At 48.9% G+C, this 23353-nt stretch overlaps 1 protein-coding gene across 1 annotated transcript; it reads right to left on the bottom strand.

The window, feature by feature from the left end:
• Positions 1-3184: 3184 nt before the first annotated feature.
• LOC123119355 (guanosine nucleotide diphosphate dissociation inhibitor 2) lies at positions 3185-18708 on the bottom strand. The gene is made up of 13 exons (XM_044539143.1): positions 18406-18708; positions 17878-17940; positions 17616-17699; positions 17114-17221; positions 16844-17016; positions 16307-16418; positions 15673-15753; positions 15517-15579; positions 11028-11129; positions 10648-10772; positions 10352-10562; positions 10175-10249; positions 3185-3520 (listed from the first exon to the last, which is right to left on the bottom strand). Exons 1-13 carry the CDS (start codon positions 18490-18492, stop codon positions 3467-3469), a joined length of 1338 nt encoding a protein of 445 aa, XP_044395078.1. The 5' UTR covers positions 18493-18708; the 3' UTR covers positions 3185-3466.
• Positions 18709-23353: the final 4645 nt, after the last annotated feature.

Raw genomic sequence — 23353 nt, 5'->3', positions numbered from 1 at the left:
ACTGTTGTTACCTTTACCTGCAATTCTACATGCTTAGTATAGGATGCTAGTTTTCCATCAGTGGCCCTACATTCTTGTCCGTCTGCTGTGCTATACTATCGGGCCGTGATCACTTCGGGAGGTGATCACGGGTATATACTATATACTTTATATACATGACACATGTGGTGACTAAAGTCGGGTCGGCTCGTTGAGTACCCGCAAGTGATTCTGATGAGGGGGCTGAAAGGACAAGTGGCTCCACCCCGGTAGAGGTGGGCCTGGGTTCCTGACGGCCCCCGACTGTTACTTTGTGGCGGAGCGACAGGGCAGGTTGAGACCGCCTAGGTGAGAGGTGAGCCTGGCCCTGGACGGCGTCCGCGGTTACTTCAAAATAACACGCTTAACGAGTTCTTGGTATTTGATCTGAGTCTGGCCATTTGGTCTATACGCACTAACCATCTACGCGGGAGTAGTTATGGGTATCCCGGCGTCGTGGTATCAGCCGAAGCCTTCGTGACGTCAGCGACTGAGTGGCACGCGTCGGATTGGACTGGAACGCCACTAGGCTAGGTCTGCTTCCGGCCGCGTACGCAACGTGCAGGTGTGCATAGGGCGATGGGCCCAGACCCCTGCGCGCATAGGGTTAGACCGGCGTGCTGACCTCTCTGTTGTGCCTAGGTGGGGCTGCGACGCGTTGATCTTCCGAGGCCGGGCATGACCCAGAAAAGTGTGTCCGGCCAAATGGGATCGAGCGTGTTGGGTTATGTGGTGCACCCCTGCAGGGAAGTTTATCTATTCGAATAGCCGTGTCCCTCGGTAAAAGGACGACCCGGAGTTGTACCTTGACCTTATGACAACTAGAACTGGATACTGAATAAAATACACCCTTCCAAGTGCCAAATACAACCCGGTGATCGCCCTCTAACAGGGCGACGAGGAGGGGATCGCCGGGTAGGATTATGCTATGCGATGCTACTTGGAGGACTTCAATCTACTCTCTTCTACATGCTGCAAGATGGAGATGACCAGAAGCGTAGTCTTCGACAGTACTAGCTATCCCCCTTTTATTCTGGCATTCTGCAGTTCAGTCCACTGATATGCCCCTTTACACATATACCCATGCATATGTAGTGTAGCTTCTTGCTTGCGAGTACTTTGGATGAGTACTCACGGTTGCTTCTCTCCCTCTTTTCCCATTTTCCTTTCTATCTGGTTGTCGCAACCAGATGCTGGAGTCCAGGAGCCAGACGCCACCGTCGACGACGACTCCTACGACACTGGAGGTGCTTACTACTACGTGCAGGCCGCTGACGACGACCAGAAGTAGTTAGGAGGATCCCAGGCAGGAGGCCTGTGCCTCGTTCGATCTGTATCCCAGTTTGTGCTAGCCTTCTTAAGGCAAACTTGTTTAACTTATGTCTGTACTCAGATATGGTTGCTTCCGCTGACTCGTCTGTGATCGAGCACTTGTATTCGAGCCCTCGAGGCCCCTGGCTTGTATTATGATGCTTGTATGACTTATTTATGTTTTAGAGTTGTGTTGTGATATCTTCCCGTGAGCCCCTGACCTTGATCGTACACATTTGCGTGCATGATTAGTGTACGGTCAAATCGGGGGCGTAACAGGGATCTCCGAGGCCCGTAAAGTTCCCGCCTTCGCGCTGCAGCCGGCACGCCGTCGGCGCCGCCGCCCCTGTCCAAGCCGCTCCCTGCCTCCCCGCACAGAGAACCGCCAAGTGGAAGCACCACCTCCACGCGCAACGCCGGCAACCACCCCCAGGTCGCCGGACCGCCACCGGCCGAGCCGCACCACCACCGCACGCCCGCAACGGAGAGGAACCAACGCAGCCGCCGGGGGCCCGAAGCCGGACCCCAGCCGCCGCCCACGCCGCCCGCCGCCCGCGCCGCCCGCCGCCCGCGCCGCCCGCCGCCCGCGCCGCCTGCCGGACAGATCCGGCCGCCGCGGCGAGGCGCGCTCCACCGCGCAGTCGGCCACGCAGCACCACGCCCGCCAGGAGGCCGCGCGCCGCCACGCCGCGGTGCCTCGTGCCTGCACCGCGCCCACACCCGAAGAAGCGGCCCGCGCCGCCCCGTCGCGCCTTATGCTATAACATTAGGATGTATTATGCATTACAGTTGATTCAAAAGCGAATACAAGCTAACGTGAGGTGCTTCAGTTTGTGTTAATAAACATGAGTCCATGGCTTGGGTCTATCAGAAGTCCGTTGTAGAGATGGCCGACAATAGTGTAATCTGGATACTCACGTCTAGAATGATTTTGTAGCATTTCCACTAGACTTATATTCACATAAATCCGAATGAAGTTGCATCAAAAAACAAATCCTATATACCTAAAAGATTTATCCCCATCATCTTATCTGTCTTTACATGCAACATAGCCACATCATCAAGTAGGTCCATCAAATAATTGATTCACACTAACTCACTTATCTTAGCATGCAACCATGCCAACTCACCATGCCATGATGCATGCCCCACTAATTTAATTAGCTCAACATGCAACTAATGTTGTTGCTCAGGCCAGGTAGCCCAGTTCGGGCTGGGAAGGTTCCCCATCAAACGTTTTCATTTGTGGGGAGGGATCCCTCCCAGCGAAAGAAGCGTTCGTTCCAGATGCCCCAGAATCTGACGTTCGGACGTTATCGAGCTCCAATAGTTAAGTTACTCCCACTATGACTAGCCAGGCTTGTGTGTTCTCTTCTCGGGCCCCATGTCAGTGGCTGCGCTTGGGTGGACGAGGTATATATGGGAGGACGCGGCCAACACTGACCTAAACATTAGCTCATCACGAAGTGCGGCACATATTCTAGCTAGATGTTGTGAGTCCTCTAGTGACTATTTTTCATGTAACCCCGGATTGTATCCGGGAGACACTCTTTCTTGATTATACTTGATCAATAAAGCGCGATATTCCTCAAAAAAAAAACTTCACCTTATTTTGAAAGTTAAAAAAATTGGATTATCTCTTCAGCGGTGGTTGCATAATGTGTGTTTGTGTGGATTGCATATAGTTGAATTTTTTTAGTGACACCAATTATAACGTTTATCTGGAGGATGTTTGTAGTCGTCTTGTGTTGAGTGCTTGATTGCTTCTTACGGTTGTACAGGTAAATCTTTATCTAGCAGTGCAGCAAGGAGCAAGCTTTGGTTTCCTAGAAAAAAAGACAAAGGAGATGACAAATTGAAATCAACAAACCAAAAAATATCATCTATTGTCTTGTTGTGTCTTATCAGAATTTAAAGTAAAAGTAGCGGCCGAGGCGAAGCTGTCTTGGAAGCCTAAACATACTATCGACCTCCCAATAGAAAATTTAGGAAATTAGACTATACATCATACAACTTTATCTGACTATAGCTCAGCTATCACATTTCAAAATAAGGAGGGCAAAGGTGGACCTACGATGAACTGCAAAACAAAGCATAAATCGTTTCCAAATTGCAAGATATAGCTGCCCTAGAATTGTCAATCATCTTCGGGGGCACTTGCAGCGCTTAGATCCACACTGAGATCAACCGTCTGATAAAAATGGCATATTAATTAGAATAAGCAAGTATAGATATAATATCAAGAACGAGATAAACAAATGTAAGGTTACCCTACCTAGCACTAATGGGATCGGTTGCAATATATTTTGATGATATTTTGTTTTATTAAATATATGTATTTTGATTAATAACATATGAACTAATTGTATCTGATTATTGTATAACTGAAAAATACTTATTAAATATAAGAAGCATAATATAATGAAGAACTTGTTCCATGCATGTTACGGTGTCCCGGTGATGATGTAGCATGTGAGGTGATGTGGGATGCTTGCATGTATAGATAAATATAAGCAGTCTAGGGGCCAATTATTTTGGTGGCTTAAAAAATAAGCCGTCTCTTCCCCAGCTTTTCCCATAAGCCGCCTCACTCATTTATTTGGGCTTCTAAACTAGTTATGAGATTACTAATTTAGAAGCCTCAACAAATTATGAAAGCAACTTATTTTTTAAGCTGGGAAGAGGCAGCTTATTTTTTTAAGCCGCTTAAAAAAAGTGGCCCTAGATCAACTAATAACGGACAAAAATTCCATGCATGTTGAGGTGAGTCTTTGATGATGTGGCATGTTTGGCGAGGTGGCATACTTGCATGTTAAGATAAATAGAAGTAGTGGGGATCAACTACTAAGGTATATATAAGATAAGATTCCTCATTGTTGTGATTCTGATATGTCTGATTTTTGCACCACTTAGGCTCATTTGGTTGTGAGGGAAATAACACGCAGGACAAACAAACCAAGGGTGAAAATTGTTTTGGTCACTCAAGAACCATTTTTCTTTTCTTTTTTCAGATGGTCATTGAAGAACCCGGGGGAGAAAACCACGCCAAAGACCGAATCCATGTCATCATTTCGCACAAAAGAGAGAAGACGGTCACCAGCTGGCACAGCTTGTCCTCAACAATTGGCGAAGCGTGGGCATCTCCAACCTGATGGTGCAGTTCACCGTCGCCATGACCAAGCTCGCCGGAGTCTCTTGCGCTGGAGCTGATCCAATGAAACTTCCCTCACATCCTCCGGAATCTTACTAATCACCCCGATCTGGACATTACATCACGGAAAAACAGCCGGGGAAGACACCAGAGGAGGAACCCTCCCCTGGAACGTAGGCTGATGCCGCTGGTAGCCGCCGACGTATAATCTGCCCCATGAGAGTGAATTGCAGAAAATATTGAAATTGAAGGCTAGGGTTGCAAGAACCACAGTTCTAGAGTTTTGTGCCAAAAAGCACAAATTCCGAGCTTAATTTTTTTTGCAAAAAATACTAGTTATCGGTTTTGGGCTATTTGATGACAATTATGACAGATGGAGCCCACAAAAGGTGATGTGGCATAACTGGTTCATGGGGACGGCGTTAAGCATCTGGATTTTCTAGATTTACAAAAGGGGCCCTGTAGTTTTATAGGGACACCCTTCAATCAAAGAGCAAAAAAGCAATCCACTCCAGCAGTCGAGAAGAGCAGCAGCACGCCGGCAATTGGTCTCGTCGCCGGTCGCCGTAGCCCAAGGGCATCCTCAAGGCACTGTCGCGGACACCGAGCAAGGGCGGCAGGGACGACCCCTCACAGCGAGGCCCACAACCCGACCTCGGCGCTCGGCCTGGAGGTGGCGCCCTCTGCGAGGCCGACCGCATGTCAAGGCGGTGCTGCAGGTCGCCATGGCCGTCAAGGTCCTGCACGCATCACTCCGCCGCCTCTCGCTCACTGGTGGACCGGCAGTGCCCTCCTCGGCGGTTGCTCTAGGCGTGAAGGGGGCTAGGTTGGCGGCGCCAGCTCCTAGATCCAGTCGAGGACGGTGGAGGCGCATCACAGTGGTAGGTTCTCGGGGATGTCCATGGCAGCGGCACTTGCGGAAGAAGGAGCGGAGGAGTCGGGTGGCACATTGGCGCGGGTTGCCATGTCGCCCCGCCAACCGGAACAGCAGCTCGTTCGCCGGCGTCGAAGCAACAGCTGCCACGGGAGCTAGCCGACGCGTTCTCAGAGGATCCAGTTCCGGCCGGAGCGTTGGAGGCCCGATGTGGCTGGATCCGGCTCTGGACACGACGGCAGCAGCTCGGGGAGGGAGGGCCGGCGACGTGAGTGCGTGGGCGCCTGCCGGCGGCGGGGCCAGTGTTGGGGCTGGCCTGCAAGCGTGTAGGGGGGTGAGGGGTGCTGTTTTGTAGAGTTTGTTTTAGGCAGGAGTTTTTGGCAAAAAGAACATGTAACGACGTCTAGCCCATGAATAGTTATGCCACGTCAGCTTTTGTGGGCTCCATCTGTCATAATCATCGTCAAATGGGCCAAAACCGATAACTAATTTTTTTTTGCAAAAAAAATAGGCTCGGAATTAGTGATTTTTGGCATAAAACTATAGAACTGTGGTTCCTGCAACCCTAGTCTTTAATGTCGAAGTTTTCTGCAATTCACTCGCTCCAGGAAGACATTGCACGTGTAGACATCAACGGTGCCAGCAAAAAAGAGGGAGGCAAAGCAGACTCGACTGGAATGTAAAATTGATGGGGCACGGCTCGAGAGCCAAAGATGAGGAATTTTCGACCGAGTTACCGACACATGAAAATCTTCCCCGGTAAATGATGTGGATTGGACCAATCAAAACCCCATATAGTCTGCCTCCAATTGGACCAAATGTTGCAGGTTGGGTCTTCCAAATCAAATGAGCCCTTAGTAGTAGTAGTGGAAATCAATTAGCGCTGTTTAGGCCTACTTGAGCCCCCAAAGGTAGCAATTACAAGTTCCTATCAAGTCTTATTCCATAAGCTCAAGAAGGTGGCTCTCCGGCTCTCCGAATGGAGTAGGGGCCTTTTCTCGAAGGCAAAAGTTCACCTTCATGCCGCTCTTTTGGTGATTCTCCGCCTCGACATTGCTCAAGAGAATCGGCAACTCTCCCCCGATGAGAGTGACCTTAGGGCCCGGCTGAAGAGGAGAGTTATTAGCTTGGCCGCAATCGAGGAGCTCGGAAAAAGCAATGTTCAAGAATTGCTAACCTCAAGGAGGGCGACGCCAACACCAAGTTCTTTCATCGCCGGATTAATGCTAGAAGGAGGAAGAATCATATCCATAGGCTAAAGCATGACCAAGGTTGGGTCACCGAGCACGACGCTAAAGAGAAGCTCATTCTGGAACACTTCGCTGAAGTGATGAAAAAAGGGAGCACAAGCGACAAAGACTTCAATTGGGACAAGCTCAACTTAGAGGTGCACGACTTGCACGGCCTCGACTCACCCATCACCGAGGAGGAGATGCGGGAGGCAATCAATGGCATGCCAAGTGATAAGGCGCCGGGCCCGGACGGCTTCACAGGTGCGTTCTTTAAGAAGTGTTGGGGCATCATGAAGCAGGACATGATGAGGGTGGTACACCATTTTGATGCCCTCCACATGGCAAATCTTCATTGGCTCAACTCCGCAAATGTGGTCCTTCAGCCCAAAAAAGAATGCGCCGAGGGGATTGCAGACTATAGGCCCATCAGCCTCATTCATGCCATTGCTAAGATTATCACGAAAATTCTCTCAATCCGTCTTGCTCCGCACATGGACAAGCTGGTCTCCAACGCCAAAGCGCATTCATCAAGCGCAGAAGCATACACGACAATTTTGTGTGTGTTCGCAACTTGGCCCGTAGACTGCACAAATGCAAGACCCCGTCTCTGTTGTTCAAGCTTGACATCCGCAAGGCCTTCGACTCGGTCAGATGGGAATACATCCTTGATCTCCTACAGCGAAGGGGTCCCTCCCCCCCCCCCCAAGTTTCGGGATTGGATTGCGGCTCTTCTATGCACATCATCCTCGAGGATCCTACTGAATGGTGTGGCCGGCCACCCCATCAAACATGGTCGGGGCCTCCGGCAAGGGGATCCCCTATCCCCGCTCCTTTTTGTCATTGCAATTGATGCACTCCAACAACTGCTTGAGTTGGCAACCCGAAAAGGGCTACTTCACAAGGTGCGGGGGAGAGGGGTCATGGTGAGAACTTCACTCTATGAAGATGATGCAGCCATTTTCATGGCCCCAATTAAAAATGATATTGACAACCTCTCAGCCATCTTGCGCGGATTCGGGGAGATCACCAGGCTATGCACCAATTTCCATAAGGGCTCTGTTGTGGCCATTCGATGCAATCACCTCAATCTAGAGCACATCCTTCAAAGCTTGCCGGCGAAAAGGGCGTCCTTCCCCTTAAGATATTTGGGCCTTCCTCTATCCGTCTGGAAGCTTAAGATGGTGGATTGGCAATTCCTTGTGGACAAGGTTGCGAGCAAGTTGGTTACCTATGATGGCCAAAATATCACCACCATTGGACGCACAGCCCTTGTCAAGTCCGTCATCACCTCACAAGCGATCTACTCCATCACGTCGTTGGTCGTACCGCCGAGCATTCTTCAAAGCATCAACAAACTCGAGCGAGCCTTCCTTTGGTCCGGATCGGACAAGACGACGGGTGCCAAGTGCAAGGTGAATTGGGTGCAAGCCCAAGGACGTCGCTCCGCTCGTTTTTTAGGCCTCCTCGAGGAAGAATTGGAAGGTGCGCGAGGCCCTAAAATATAATGCGTGGATCCTCAAGATCAACACCTCCACGGTCGTATCCGTCGAACACATTCGACAATTCTTCACTCTATGGCGTTGTTTGGATAGGCAGTATATGCAAAACCGGATCTCCACAAACCAGGGAAACGGTGTAACAAACTAAAATCTTGTTTGGCAACTCTAACCAATCCGTGAATATAGAAAACTTGGCTTTTCAAAAACCCAGATTTCAGGTATATAGAAAAACGACTAATAGTCGTTTTTTCATAAACGAGATTTACATAAACTGGATCCCAACTGAGAGCAGAGCAAGTGTTTGCCGGCAGCTGCACGCCGGGTCGTGCAAGACGGAGGGGACGCGACGAGGCGGTTGGTCCGACGACCTCGGGGAGCAGAGCAATCGCTCGCCGACGGCTGTGCGTGGAGTCGTGCAGGCCGGAGGGGACGCGAGAAGCAGCTGACGGCAGAGTCAGTGCATGGGGACGACCGGAACCAGCAGATGCCCTCGCCTGCGGCCGCGTGTGGAATCAACGGAGGTCGAGGGGAAGCGAGAAGCAACCCGAGGAAGAGTCAGTGCAGGGGGGCGACGACCCAGGGGCCAACGGATGCCCTCGCCGTCAGCCGCGCGCGGAGTCAGTGGAGGTCGGAGGGGATGCGAGAATTAGCCTGGGGCGACGACCTCGGAGACCATGGGAAGTGCCAGCAGGAAGCCGCATGCAGAGTCATGGAGGCCGGAACGAAGTACGGCAGCAGCATGGGATTCGTACGGCATGTTGTCGAGCTTGTATGTCTCGTCAATGGGAAAGCAAGGATGAAGGTCATGGACGAGGTAGGATAAAGCTAATGTTTGTTATCCAAACAAAAAACTCTAAGGACCTTAGATTATTAATTCTCTACCCAAACAAAGATTCCTGTAAACACGTTTTTCATAAAATGAATAGTAAAACCGGTTTCCCTAAAAATGAGCTAAAAACTTGTTTTCTACAACCCCACCACTAATCCTCGCTATCCAAACAACCCCTATGGGCGCTTATAAATGAGGTCCACCTTGATGAACATGCCGAAGACATCATTGTGTGGAAGCACACGACAAGCGGGCACTACTCTGCGGCCTCCGCCTACAAGGCCCAATTTCTAGGCTTGGTCCTCTCCCCCATGGATCAAATGATTTGGAAGGCTTGGGCGCCGCCAAAGGCTAAATTCTTTGCTTGGTTGGCTATCCAAGATAGAATTTGGACCATGGATAGGCTTGCAAAGCGGGGTTGGCCAAACTACGGGCTTTGCACTCTTTGCAAGAGAGATCAAGAAAGTGGACCACATCTCTTCTTCAAATGCCGCTACACCATTCGGCTATGGAACTCGGTCATCGCAAAATTCGGCCTTCACCACTTGGACTACTACTTGGCAGCTACAGGATTCAGTAGAGGGGTGGTGGACAAATAGAACCGGTGCCGGAGTCCCCAATAGAAAGGCTATGGCCTCTCTTACCATGCTCGTGTCATGGACCATTTGGAACGAGAGGAATGCCCGCGTGTTTTCCGACAGAAGAGCGCTCCGCCACCAATCTTGCTCAACTTCATCGTTTGCAAGGCAAACCTTTGGGTCACTGCCGGAGCAAAGAAATTAGGAGCTATTATTTTACGCGAGTAATCATTTATGCCGTGTAAGAGTGACTTCTGTAACAAACTCTCTTCTTGTCTTAATTAATAGATGAGGTAAATCTTTTGCCTCCGTTTCAAAAAAAAAACAAGTTCCTATGACCTGCCCTAAAAAAAACTAGTTCCTACGACCGCTAAAACAAAGAACTCGCTCCTAAGAAATGTAGTACAAAAGAAACCTTAGATTTGTATAGCACAGCAAGGAATCATGATAGAAGTTTAGACAAAACACATTTTTTAATATAATACAGTGATACTATTTTTATGTAATGCGATAAAAACATTTTTTAGTACTCCCTTCAATCCAAATTAATTGACGCACACTTAGTACAACTTTGCACTAAAGTTGTATTAAGTGCGCATCAATTAATTTGGATCGGAGTAATACAATTTCATACGCTGCTCTAATGCAGAAATTGCATTAAGGTTTCCATTTAAAAATGTACCTTTCCGGTGATCTTTGTATACAGCGAAAGAACATCCATCACGGTAGACTCAAAGTGTGTTGTGGCATCATAACTCTGAACAAAATTAAATTGAGATAGATTGAAATATTCTTGAAGATGCTTTTTCGTTTGCTAAATATTGAAAACCAGAACATTGTTGCTTCACCTATAACTTACCGTTGATATAAAACAATTGTCCGAAGAAGGGTCATTAGTAGGTTCATATCTGTCGTATGTGTCGAAAAACAACTCGTCAAATGGCCCAAGAAGATCGATTCCTGGCTTCAGTTCTGCCTCTGGATTGTCACTCTCTGCTTGTGCTGACACAAACGCTATGAATTTTCCCTTCGAGGCAACATTGTGAGAATAGGAACAACAGAAAACATACCTGGTGATGATTCAAAAAAATAAAAGTTAGGTGACATGACGAATTAATAATAGATAAAAAGGGCAATAATGCATGGAATACTTGCATGTCTGATCTGCGGCCAAGTTGCTTTTGTGGTATTATGATCTGTACTGAGTGAGATTCAGCAGTATTTGGGATCGGGTGGCTCATGATAGCAATTGCACGAAAAACCTTTCCAACCTTTTTAACCTGTTATTAGAGCAGATAATTCTCATCAGTTGCAGAATTTCTTCATACGCCCCATGTTTCCTTTGTTTAACTTTACTGTAAGATGTTTATGCAAAGTTATTTTGATTGGTATAAATGTTTTGTCATAAATAATTTGTACCGCTGTTGAAACAGTTTGACGGAAAGTATATATAGCATAATGTTAGTGACATCGGATCTCTTCGGGACAATACTCCATATCTGTTTGTTCAAATAATGAAGATGAGTGGCTTTTACCTTCTCAGGTACGTAAGACGGATCACAAACAACTTTCTTGCCTTTTGCTGTCTCCCCTTCAGATGTAACTCCACGAACTTTCCCTTCATCATCAAATTCGACCTGAAAATACATATTGTTTGACCAGTTACATATTTACGATTGAAATGACATAAGTGAACATACGACATAAATATTCATTGTGGTGCTTCAATGCTTTGCTTGAAGTTTACACAAATTCACGTAGAAAAAAAATCTACTTTTCCATGTAATGGTTGATTGTTACAGAAATTCATCTTAATCGGTGTTGGGCTGTATGAGTGCGTGGCCCAAAAGCCCATTCTAGTGTACATATGTATTCATATCTGTAACTAGCAATTGAAGAAAATAGAATCAAGAGAATTCCATGCGCTCTTCGTGGTACGAGAGCACTGGTAATAATGATGGGCGGACCCTAGCTGGTGGTGGTGTGGAGCCGCACCCGGAGGCGACGACAGCAAGGCAGTTGGCCGCTGCTGTAGCAAAGGAACGGAAGCTCAGGCAGGTGCTGCGAGCTGTGAGTGCCCTAGTCATGTGCGGAGCGGGTTAAGGACATGGGTATACAGATGTACACCCATTATTTGGTGAAGAAGAGCTCATGACTCTAAATTAATCCTATACTTAATTAGTTAAAACACTAAGCTTTAAAAAATGTACACCCAAATCAAATTTTTTGCCTACGCGAATGGCGCTAGTGGCATCAATAGAAGGAGGATGTCTGGCTGCTTGTTGATGTGCTGCCTGTTTGGGTGGATAGGTGTGGAGCTGCTTGCTGTATACTAGAAGAAAAAGGGTGCTTGCTACTTGTTGTGCATGGAAGCAGAGGAAAGGTGTCCAGGAAAGAAACACAGCATGTGATTGCACCAAGAAGCAGAGAAGAAAAGTACCGCTCTAGTGAACAATGGGGGACATGACATGGTCCTGCTTGGCCTCCTCTGGAATCTCACGGGTGCAGATTCACACTTGGAAGAGGGAGGAGGTCGCCTCGGGATCAAGAGTGGAGGAGCTTACAGTGACCTTGATCTTGTTGAGGGCCGGGGAAGGCCGTCGTGAACACCCATGGGGAGGTCTTGCAAACCTTCCTTGCAAAGGTGTCTGTAATGTAGTCGCAGAGCTCGGCCCTGATGACGTCGGCAGTGACCTCCACCGACGGGGGTGGGTCCTACTAGTCCGGCACCACCGAGATAGCAGCCAGGTGCATACGGGGGGTATCACCTCCGACACAATGTCGAAGTAATAAAATCCGCCATCCACCCCATAGCCCAGAAACTCCTGGACCGTGGAGCACCGCGGGAGCGCCGTGCACTCACAACAGAAGTGGCGCGCAATGTCGCGATTCAAGCACAACTACGCCTCCCAAGCAAGAGGGGCGGACGGAGCCACCTGCTCCATGCCACTTGTCGCAAGGGAGCTCACCGGTGGCGGAGGTGTAGGCAGGACAACTTGTGGGCTTCCCCCAAAACACCGCCAGACTTCTTGGATGGCGCAGAGCTCGGCCCTGATGACGTCGGCAGTGACCTCCATCGATGGGGGTGGGTCCTACTAGTCCGGCACCACCGAGATATCAGCCAGGTGCATACGAGGGGTATCACCTCCGACACAATGTCGAAGTAATAAAACCCGCCATCCACCCCATAGCCCAGAAACTCATGGACCGTGTGGAGCACCGCGGGAGCGCCGTGCACTCATAACAGAAGTGGCCCGCAATGTCGCGATTCAAGCACAACTGCGCCTCCCAAGCAAGAGGGGCGGACGGAGCCACCTGCTCCGTGCCACTTGCCGTAAGGGAGCTCACCGGTGGCGGAGGTGTAGGCAGGACAACTTGTGGGCTTCCCCCAAATCACCGCCAGACTTCTTGGATGGCGCAGACGGGCCGGCATGCGGCAGAGTACCAGGAGACCGCGGGTTACCCCAGTTTCCAGTCAAGGGCATCGCTACAAGAAGCATGTTGGTCAATGGAACCCCGATGAAGCTCCCGAGGAAAACGCGCCACACGGCCCGAGTGGAACTCATCCCGGCTGGTCCAGTCTTCGGGACCAAAAGGGGCCTCACGGCGCCGGTCATAGGGAGCACCTCTTTGTCTGAGCGCTCGGAATTGCTTCCCTCCCGAGCAAGGGAGCCCTGCTCATGACCGGAGACACACCCTCACGTTGGGTGAGCTCGGATTCCCAATGAAGCACGCCTGGGGATCCGGGGAGAGGGGAGCAAGGTCCGGCCACGCAGGCTGGTTATAGGTAGGACGGGGAGGAGTGAGGTCGTTGGAGCATGGCGCAATGGCAAGCTCCGGGGAGACGGGGGCAAGGTCCGGCCATGCAAGCTGGTTATAGGTAGGACGGGGAGGAGCGAGGTCGATGGAGCATGGCGCAATGGCAAGTGGTAGGCGGCCAGCGGTCGTCTCCACCCAGCGGGGCAAGGTGCCTGTCATATTCACCCCTATGGCCACCCTCCAAACCAAGGGGAGGTCCACTTGAAGGGGCGGGCGAGCGAGAAGGGTCCGCGCCATCAAGCGAGCGCTTTGGCCGAAATCTTGTGTCGTCGGCCTCCCAAACCATCATGGCGGCGACATACGAACGGAGAAGGGTCTGGGGAGGGCTGGATCAACGAACTACACGTGTCGACATCCGGAAGGAGGAAACGTCCTGGCTGCGCTAGTCCGATATGGGCTAACCTGCTATGCATGCCACAGTTGACCCACGATGGCCAAGGGTAGCCCCGATGTGCACCGCGTCCCTCACAGACCTCTGCAATGGCAGCGGCGGCACCACACACGAGTGTACCAGCCTGGCGCGGCGTGCACTGTCCGGCGGGCAGAGGAGCCCCGAGCGACGCAGGAAGCAGACAAGGCCCGTCGGCACCACCGTAGACGTCGGTGACCCTCTCGCATCCCACAGGAGGGGTGGAAGCGGAGATGTGACAGTTTGGCTAGAGAGGATCCCAAGCATGACGACTCGAGGTTAGGACCGGGGTACGGCGATTGGTTGGAGTGTCGGCATGACTTGTGCCTAGGAACCTTCTTGACCATTGCAAGGAAGTTGTCGAGCATCATCGGAGTGAGGGACGCAGGGATCTACATGTCTGACCCAGCTGTGTCCTCGTCCTTAGCAACGTCAACCCACCAGAAAAGGGGTGTGTCCTGGGTACCAGGACGACGGCGTGGACGCATGGGTGAATGGGGAAAATAGCCTGACTATTGAGGTGACGCCTGAGGTGGCCATGGAGCCGGAGCCCCTATCGCCTCCACACCGCCCTCTCCCGAAGTTCAAAATTATCCCCTCATCAAGGTGTATATTGCCCTCTTCCCCCAGTCCAAGAGGGGCGGACGGAGCTGCCTACTCAGTGCCACCCGCTACAAGGGAGCTGGGTGATGGCAGGGTGTAGGCAGGAGACCTTGCTGGCTGCCAATCTCGGAATGGGTAAGATGGTGGCTATCAGCAAGTGGTCTATGCCGAGGGAGGGTCCAGTGCGTATTCAGGGACTATGCCCGGACCCCTCCAAGCTCGACGGCCTCGTTTTGTATGTTCTACTTTGGCACTGCGGGGAGGTACATCTCCCTCGACCTAGATGCTGGAACCATCAAGATCGATGATGTGAGTATAGGGCATCAGGTTCCTAATTGTCTGTCAAAGGGTTTAGCTACCTAAGGATTGCAACCAAGCTTGTGTCAAGATTGGAATGATAGATATCTATCATCCAACTTGAGGAGGGGGAGGGGGGGGGGGGGGGGGGGTTGGACAATAACTGAGCTTCAGCCTTCCTACATCTCCTGGCGCCCACTCTCGCTAGTGGGTGGATGTACATAACATGGGGGGCAGGGGCGTTACCGCACACAAAACACACTCTTGAATCAACTACTACCATTTACTCCCTCCATTCTAATTTAATTTAACTTCTACTCCCTCCTTCCCACAATATAAGAGCGTTTTCGACACTAGTGTAGTGTCGAACACGCTCTTATATTGTGGGACGGAGGGGGTAGATTTTTCCTAGTCAAACTTGTTTAAATTTGACCAAGTCTATAGATAAAAGTGTTGAGATCTACAACATCAAATATATAGAGTACATAAACATATATTTTATAAAGATTCTAATGAAACTAATTTGGTGTTCCATATGTTAGCATATTTTTATATATACTTAGCCAAAGATACATAGGTTTGACTTAGGACAAAGCTAGATTTTTAATTAATTTGAGGCAGAGGGAGTACTGTACAAGTGCTTGAACGGACTAGAACTTTGTTTGGTTCTGCCAACAAGATGTTATCTTACACCCTTGACAGTGCAATGTGGTCGGTTACAACATTTCCATTCTGAAGCTATAAACATCATTATTCATGTGTTGTGCACCTTAAAACCCTAAAATTTAGTTTTATGTTGTACCATATTCATGCAACATTTGGTGTAACCATCACCATGCCCAAATCACCAGAGAAATAATATGTGAAATGCTACTTTTCGTAACATATTTGTGTACCTTGCACTCTGGCTTATTCAACATGTATGTCCCGCCATATACAGCACTAAGCCGTGCGAAACCCTGTACCAAACAAAAGAAATTACAAAATCAAATACATCGGACATATATAATTGCTGGAATCAGACAAGAAAAGAGAGTAAATAAAGCATTGACCTGTGGCAGCTCCCCTAAACCATAAAGAGGATAAATATATGGCGAGCCTCCTTGAAAACGAACCACTGATTCTGCATAAAGCTGCAAAGATAAAGTAAGTTTAGGTAACAATCAATATACTGTGAGAAACAAAGAGATGACCTAACACCATAAACTAATATATACAATGAAACATTAACATGGAGTATATTGAACTAACATCAAATCTAGAGTTCTCAAAATTATTGTTAGGCTAGACGTGACTTAGGTGACTGACATATGTTCCATAGTGGTGATACCCTACGACTACTTACGTGACTAGCATGGTGATTCCTTGCATGTAGGCATTCCAGTTTGGCGTTCTTTCAAGTTTGTACTATCTATATGTCCCATAATTCTTGTTGTGGTTCTAGTTCAACTAAAACCACGACAAGAATTATGGAGCGGAGGGAGTACACACTAAAGTGTACACCTATCTGGGCAGGAATTTGGAAGCTCGTTATACTGTCAGGGCCAATTTCCAGCTAAGCTGGTTTAAAAGTTCTCATCAGCAGTTAAAATACACGAAAATTATGAGCTTTGTATCTGATATTGATATTATTTTTAGAAGGTATCTAAGATATCAATGAATGCTTTTGCTGTCAGAAAAACTTGCCTTCATCCGCTTCACAATTTCAATTGCAGGTTCTGAAAGATAACTATCGTCCTTATGAAGAGCGACCGCGTGACCAATGAAGTCTATTGTATTATCATCCAAACCGTATTTTCTGAAACACGAAATTGATACAGATGAATCACGTTAAATTGAATCATAATCAACGGCTAGCACTTGAGATTCCAAAAAATATAAAATGCTTCTGAATAGAAGATCAGAACAGTACCTTTAAACATGGGCAACGGAAATTAGATTATGATATGCGAACAATAATGTGTCAATTTATAAGTTCTAAACAAAGTTGTCCTAATTTTATCCCTCTCTACATAGAGATCTGCAGAAAAAACAGTGACCTAATAATAAAATATAGAAGATATCAGAACTTCAAACAAAATTTATTTTCAAAACATGATGTTTTCAGGGATGTTTTTTCCTATGACATTGATAACCGAGGCAAAATTCGAGTCATATCATCTACTATACTTTTCTTCAATTAAAAAGAAAATATAAATGGCAGCGGTAAAGATAGGTACACACGAGATAAGTTGTTTACTGGTCATCTTTGTAAGGTCCAGCCCCTTGTGAGTACTTGGGTCATTTTCCTTGTAATCTTGAACATAAAGGAAGAATTTCCCTGCTCTTCGCTTCTCAAACAATCCCATCAATGGAGACTTGAGAGCTTCCATATCAGTTGAGGGAACTTTGTGGATCTGGGAACAAGATAGTGGGTATAGAAGAAATGTTTTAGATGGTATGTCTTGATTATATATATGATGGAGTGTGCGTGCATAAGAAAGAGCACTGAACCTTTCCCTTGTTGAAAACGTAGCTTCCATCCACAGCTTTAAAGGATAAATACTTGGTAACACCAGTATGAATGAGTACACGGACCAAAGCACCATTCGCCATCATAAACTAGCCAAAATGACACTGTTATGTTAGTAAGGAGGTGAGGTCACATTCATCATTTATTGGTTCAAAAGAGAAATATTAATATTGTTATTCAAGTTGTCTACTGTTACTGATATAAGTGAACTGTACTGTATTATCTTTCGTTTCAACAAGCAATTGCCAGCCAAATGATGTCCAGTACATACTGGATATCTCTACCTGACATGCTGAAACACACTGTTCGCCATTCCATAATTATTTTCTTGGTTTTAGTTCAAATTTCATTGAACTAAACGACGACAATAATTTTGGAGCGGAGGGAGAGTGTTGGCTTATCAATTTTGCAGGCCTTCGCGTTGCATCCCTACTGTTCCTGGAGTTTCGGAAAGGAGCTACGTAGAGTGGAATAGGAACAGACCTTTGGAACCATGTCTACATTGTAGTCTCTGCTAGCTCCTATACTTGCAGGGGGTGTCTCGTCGCCCTTGAACCTCTTCCACAGCTGTGAACGAGAGCATAATGGAAAATTGTTTCAGAGAATCCCATTGGATCACAAGACACAGGTACGTAATTCCTGGTTTACCATCTCTGTGCTAAAATATACCGCCAACTCTAACAAAATTTCTGTGGTCAAAAAGCGTGACAAACTATACTGAACAAAGAGAGTGAAGACCTGTCACCTGGTTGAGATTGAGCGATGTGGAGTCTCCACCATAATAGTCATTCCTGTCCATGTGAAGCACCTGATGACACACAAAATTAAGGTATTTTTTACACATTTTCCAGAAAAACTCTATAAATTAACGCGAATTCGAGATCTATCTCCGCAAATGAAAAACACTTCTCTGATACAGCTATGCCTGCTACAACAGCTGCATGATCATTCTATCGGATAGCTATACGATTAACAATTCCCAAAGAGAGAAAATGGGCAAGAACCCAAGGCACGGCGCTGCCCAATTGTTTCATGGCACCGCGCACCCCATGGCTTGAGGGGATGCCGCCGCATGTCTGCTGTGAGGGCAGGGCAGGGCACGGCGGCCGCCATTCTCGGATCGGCGGCATGGGTGGATCTAGGCCTGAGGTGGATCCAGTTCAAATAAACGAAGTTGGATCCAAGCCTCATGCAAGAACTGAAAATCTATACGCGAGATCTCCAATCAACAGAGATGAGAAGAGAGCAGGAGGAGAGGATGATACTGCCTCACCTTGAGGCGGTCGACGGAGAGGAGGCCGCTGAGGATGCACTCCTTGAGCCCCGTGCCCAGCACGATCACGTCGTACTCCTCATCCATCGCGCGCGGCGGCGATCTTTCTCCGTCCCGATCGAGAGGTGAGCGGGCAAGAGACAGGTGTGATGTGATGGATCTCCAACGCCTCGAGTCCTTCAGGGAGAAGGAACGACAAGTCCGCGCGCGTGCCTACGCGAGGAAGAAAGATCGGTCTAGGGGCCTTTCCGAGCCGCAGGTTTGGTGATGTTTGCTCTTCTGTTGCCTTGCGTTTCGCTCGTCCAACCAGAGTGAGTTAAGTGCAACAACCCACCATACTAAAGGCAAGGTTATCTAAAAACACGGATCTACACATTTTTGACTAGTATAATAACACGTAATCTTTTGGCAGAAAGGACCGCATGACGGATTAAAATGCCACATGGATTTGTTTGACCGGTCTACTCTTTATTCTCCCATCTCTCATTCTCCCCCCTCTCTCTTCCCGTCCTTCACAAAATCCTGCATGAAGTTAGGCGTAAACGCCTTCGGGCAGTCTTCTTTAAGATTGACTTTCACAAGGCCTATGATTCAGTCCACTGGTCCTTCCTTCGGGAAGTAATGTTGAAGCGCAGCTTCGACCCTCATTGGGTCACGCGGGTGATGCAATTAGTGACCAGTGGACGCATGGCGATCAATATTAATGAAGAGGTGGGGCCATACTTTCCCACTGATCAAGGGGTACGTCAGGGAGACCCTCTCTCTCCCTTCCTCTTTAATTTGGTGGTCGACGCCTTGGCTACAATCCTGGACTTGGCCAGGCGGGCTGGCCACATTAGAGGTATATGTCCCCATCTCACTGCGGATGGGGGCTCACACACCTGCATTATGCAGACGATACGATCTTGATGGTGGAGGGATCGGATGAGGACATCCAACACCTCAAGTTCTTGCTCCTGTGCTTCCAGGAGATGTCCGGGCTAAGAATAAACTTCACAAAGAGCGAGGTAATGGTGCTTGGCTACTCCATGGAGGAGGCGATCAGTATAGCTAACCGCCTTAACTGTCGCTTGGGATCCTTCTCGACAACTTACCTCGGCATGCCTATTAGTGACGTTCGCCTTCAGGAAAAAGACCTCCGCCCTACGGTCTTCAAGCTCCAATTCCGGGTAGAGCCGTGGCAAGGGTGGTGGCTCTCCAAGGCAGCTTGGGTGGTTCTCATGAACTCATACCTTATTAGCCTTCTCATTATATTATGAGATTATATAGTCTTCATGAATCCCTTCACCAGGAGATTGCCAAATACCTCTTCCGGTTTTTCTGGGCGGGAGAAAACAATAAGCAGAAATACCACATGGTCAAATGGTCTGAGATCTGCAAAACCAAGGATCAGGGTGGCCTTGGTGTGATCTCCTCGAAGCGTATGGATATCGCTCTTCTCGCCAAGTGGCTGTGGTGCATTGAGACCGATGCCGGTGGGTTGTGGTTGGATATTATCCACGCAAAGTATCTGCGTGGACAACCACTCGCCTTTGCCCCCAGGGTTGGGGGGTCCCAGTTCTGGCAGTCAATTATTCAATTGCTGCCGGTTCTCTGGATTGGCACGTTAACTGTTGTGGGCTCGGGCTCTAATACGTTATTCTGGCTGGATAGATGGTCGGGAACCAGACTGTTCGCGGACAGGTTCTATGCCTTATTCTCGATTTGCTCCCATCCACAGATTTCGCTGGGAGCTGCCCTTCATGACATTGGCACCATCACCTTTCGTCGCACCTTTGGGGTTCTTGAGCGAGCGCAGTGGGACGAGCTTTTGGAATGCGTGGATCTACACACTCCCTCTCTCGAACCAGACTCTGTGGCCTGGCACCTTGAGTCGAGTGGCACATTCTCGACTAAGTCCCTATACCGGGCAATCTTGCTGGCTCCGGGTCCCAATGAACTTACGGTTCTTTGGGAAATCAAGTTGCCACTTAAGATACGTATATTCATGTGGCAATGGGTTCGTGGCCGCCTGCCCTTGGGCACGGAGGTCCAGAAGCGGAATGGCCCAGATGATGGCCTATACCCCCTTTGTGGCATCCCGGAAGACTCCAACCACATCTTCTTTCGATGCCCGGCGGCGCGATTCTTATGGAGTTGCTTCCAGGACGTTGTGGGCGGGTCATGGTGCCATGATTGAAGGAAATATGCCCTAGAGGCAATAATAAAGTTATTATTTATTTCCTTATATCATGATAATGTTTATTATTCATGCTAGAATTGTATTAACCGGAAACATAATACATGTCTGAATACATAGACAAACAGAGTGTCACTAGTATGCCTCTACTTGACTAGCTCGTTAATCAAAGATGGTTATGTTTCCTAGCCATGGACATAAGTTGTCATTTGATTAACGAGATCACCTCATTAGGAGAATGACGTGATTGACTTGACCCATTCCGTTAGCTTAAAACCCGATCGTTTAGTATGTTGCTATTGCTTTCTTCATGACTTATACATGTTCCTCTGACTATGAGATTATGCAACTCCCGTTTACCGGAGGAACACTTTGTGTGCTACCAAACGTCACAACGTGAATGGGTGATTATAAAGGTGCTCTACAGGTGTCTCCAAAGGTACTTGTTGGGTTGGCGTATTTCGAGATTAGGATTTGTCACTCCGATTGTCGGAGAGGTATCTCTGGGCCCACTCGGTAATGCACATCACTATAAGCCTTGCAAGCATTGTGACTAATAAGTTAGTTGCGGGATGATGTGTTACGGAACAAGTAAAGAGACTTGCCGGTAACGAGATTGAACTAGGTATCGAGATACCGACGATCGAATCTCGGGCAAGTAACATACTGATGACAAAGGGAACAACGTATGTTGTTATGCGGTCTGACCGATAAAGATCTTCGTAGAATATGTGGGAGCCAATATGGGCATCCAGGTCCCGCTATTGGTTATTGACCGGAGACGTGTCTCGGTCATGTCTACATAGTTCTCGAACCCGTAGGGTCCGCACGCTTAAAGTTACGATGACAGTTTTATTATGAGTTTATGTATGTTGATGTACCAAAGGAGTTCGGAGTCCCGGATGAGATCGGGGACATGACGAGGAGTCTCGAAATGGTCGAGACGTAAAGATCGATATATTGTACGACTATATTCGGACTTCGGAAAGGTTCCGAGTGATTCGGGTATTTTTCGGAGTACCGGAGAGTTACGGGAATACGTATTGGGCCTTATTGGGCCATACGGGAAAGAAGAAAAAGGGCCTCAAGGGTGGCCGCACCCCTCCCCTTGGTCTGGTCCGAATTGGACTAGGGAAGGGGGGCGCCCCCTTCCTTCCTTCTCTTTTTCCCTTCCTCTTTTCCTATTCCATATGGGAGGTGGAATCCTACTAGGACTAGGGAGTCCTAGTAGGACTCCACACTTGGTGCGCCCCCTCCTAGGGCCGGCCTCCTCCTCCCTTGCTCCTTTATATACAGGGGCAGGGGGGCACCCCAGAGACACAACAATTGATCCTTGAGATCTTTTAGCCGTGTGCGGTGCCCCCCTCCACCAAATTACACCTCGATAATATCATTGCGGAGCTTAGGCGAAGCCCTGCGTCGGTAGAACATCATCATCGTCACCACGCCGTCGTGCTGACGAAACTCTCCCTCAACACTCGGCTGGATCGGAGTTCGAGGGACGTCATCGAGTTGAACGTGTGTAGAACTCGGAGGTGCCGTGCGTTCGGTACTTGATCGGTCGGATCGTGAAGACGTACGACTACATCAACCGCGTTGTGATAACGCTTCTGCTGTCGGTCTACGAGGGTACGTGGACAACACTCTCCCCTCTCATTGCTATGCATCACCATGATCTTGCGTGTGCGTAGGAATTTTTTTGAAATTACTACGTTCCCCAACAATGATAACCTCCCTGACCTATTCAGGGAGGTCCTAGATTCCCCGCCTATTAGTAGGCCGTCTCTTTGGGTCGCAATGGGCACCCTGGCGTGGACCCTCTGGAACTGTCGTAATAAATTAGTGATCGAGCACGTCATTCCTTGTCGTGTCACTAACACCATCTTTAAAATGTGTGGATTTCTACAGCTCTGGAGACAGCTTAGCAAGCGGCGTGATCGTGGCTCCATTGACTCCATCGTCGCCGGTCTTCGTTCTTCGGCTGCCGCGATGTCCCCGCCATCACCACCCCCACCACCAGAGCCTGACTGGAGTTCTTTTCCATGTAGTTGGGGCTTGTTTGGCTGTGCCCCCAGCCGGACCTCGTTTATTTGCTTTCTGTACTCTGTCCTGTAATACTCTTATGTTGTTGGATGCTTGGCGGTTGTGCTTTATAATATAAAGCGGGGGAAAACCCTTTTTCGTATAGAAGATGCAAATTTGAAGATGTAAAAATTTACGTCTCCAAAAAGTGTTTTTTACATCTCCAAAAAAGAGGTAACTCCAACAGAAGATGTATATTGGAGATGTAAAACAACAACTTCAATACAAGATGTATATTGGCGGTGGCAATTGGGATTAGGCGGTGGCAGTGGGTCGAGACGGCGTCGGGAGGCAGGGCAAGGCCAAAGGAGAGTCGGGGCGGCGGCGGCGGTGACGGAAGAAGGCCAGAGGAGAGTCGGGGCGGCGGCGGAGGAGGCGGAGGCGGAGCGGGGACGGTGGCGAGTCAGGGCGGCGTGGGAGGCGGGGCTGGGCGACGACAGTGGGGATGATTGAGGCGGCGGGAGGAGGCGGAGTGAGGCCGGAGGAGACTTGGGGCGGCGGTGGCAGAGGCAGAGCAAGGCTGGAGGAGAGTCGAGGCTGCGGTGGCAGAAGCAGAGCGGGGCCAGAGGCGAGCCAGGGCGGCGTGGGAGGCGGGACTGGGCGAAGGCAGTGGGGATGATCGAGGCGGCGGGAGAAGGTGGAGTGAGGCTGGAGGAGACTTGGGGCGGCGGTGGCAGAGGCAGAGCA

Source organism: Triticum aestivum, chromosome 5D, assembly GCF_018294505.1.
Source record: "Triticum aestivum cultivar Chinese Spring chromosome 5D, IWGSC CS RefSeq v2.1, whole genome shotgun sequence".
NCBI lineage: Eukaryota > Viridiplantae > Streptophyta > Magnoliopsida > Poales > Poaceae > Triticum > Triticum aestivum.
Note: the sequence above shows the minus strand (reverse complement) of the source record. Positions and strands in the feature narration are given on the sequence as shown.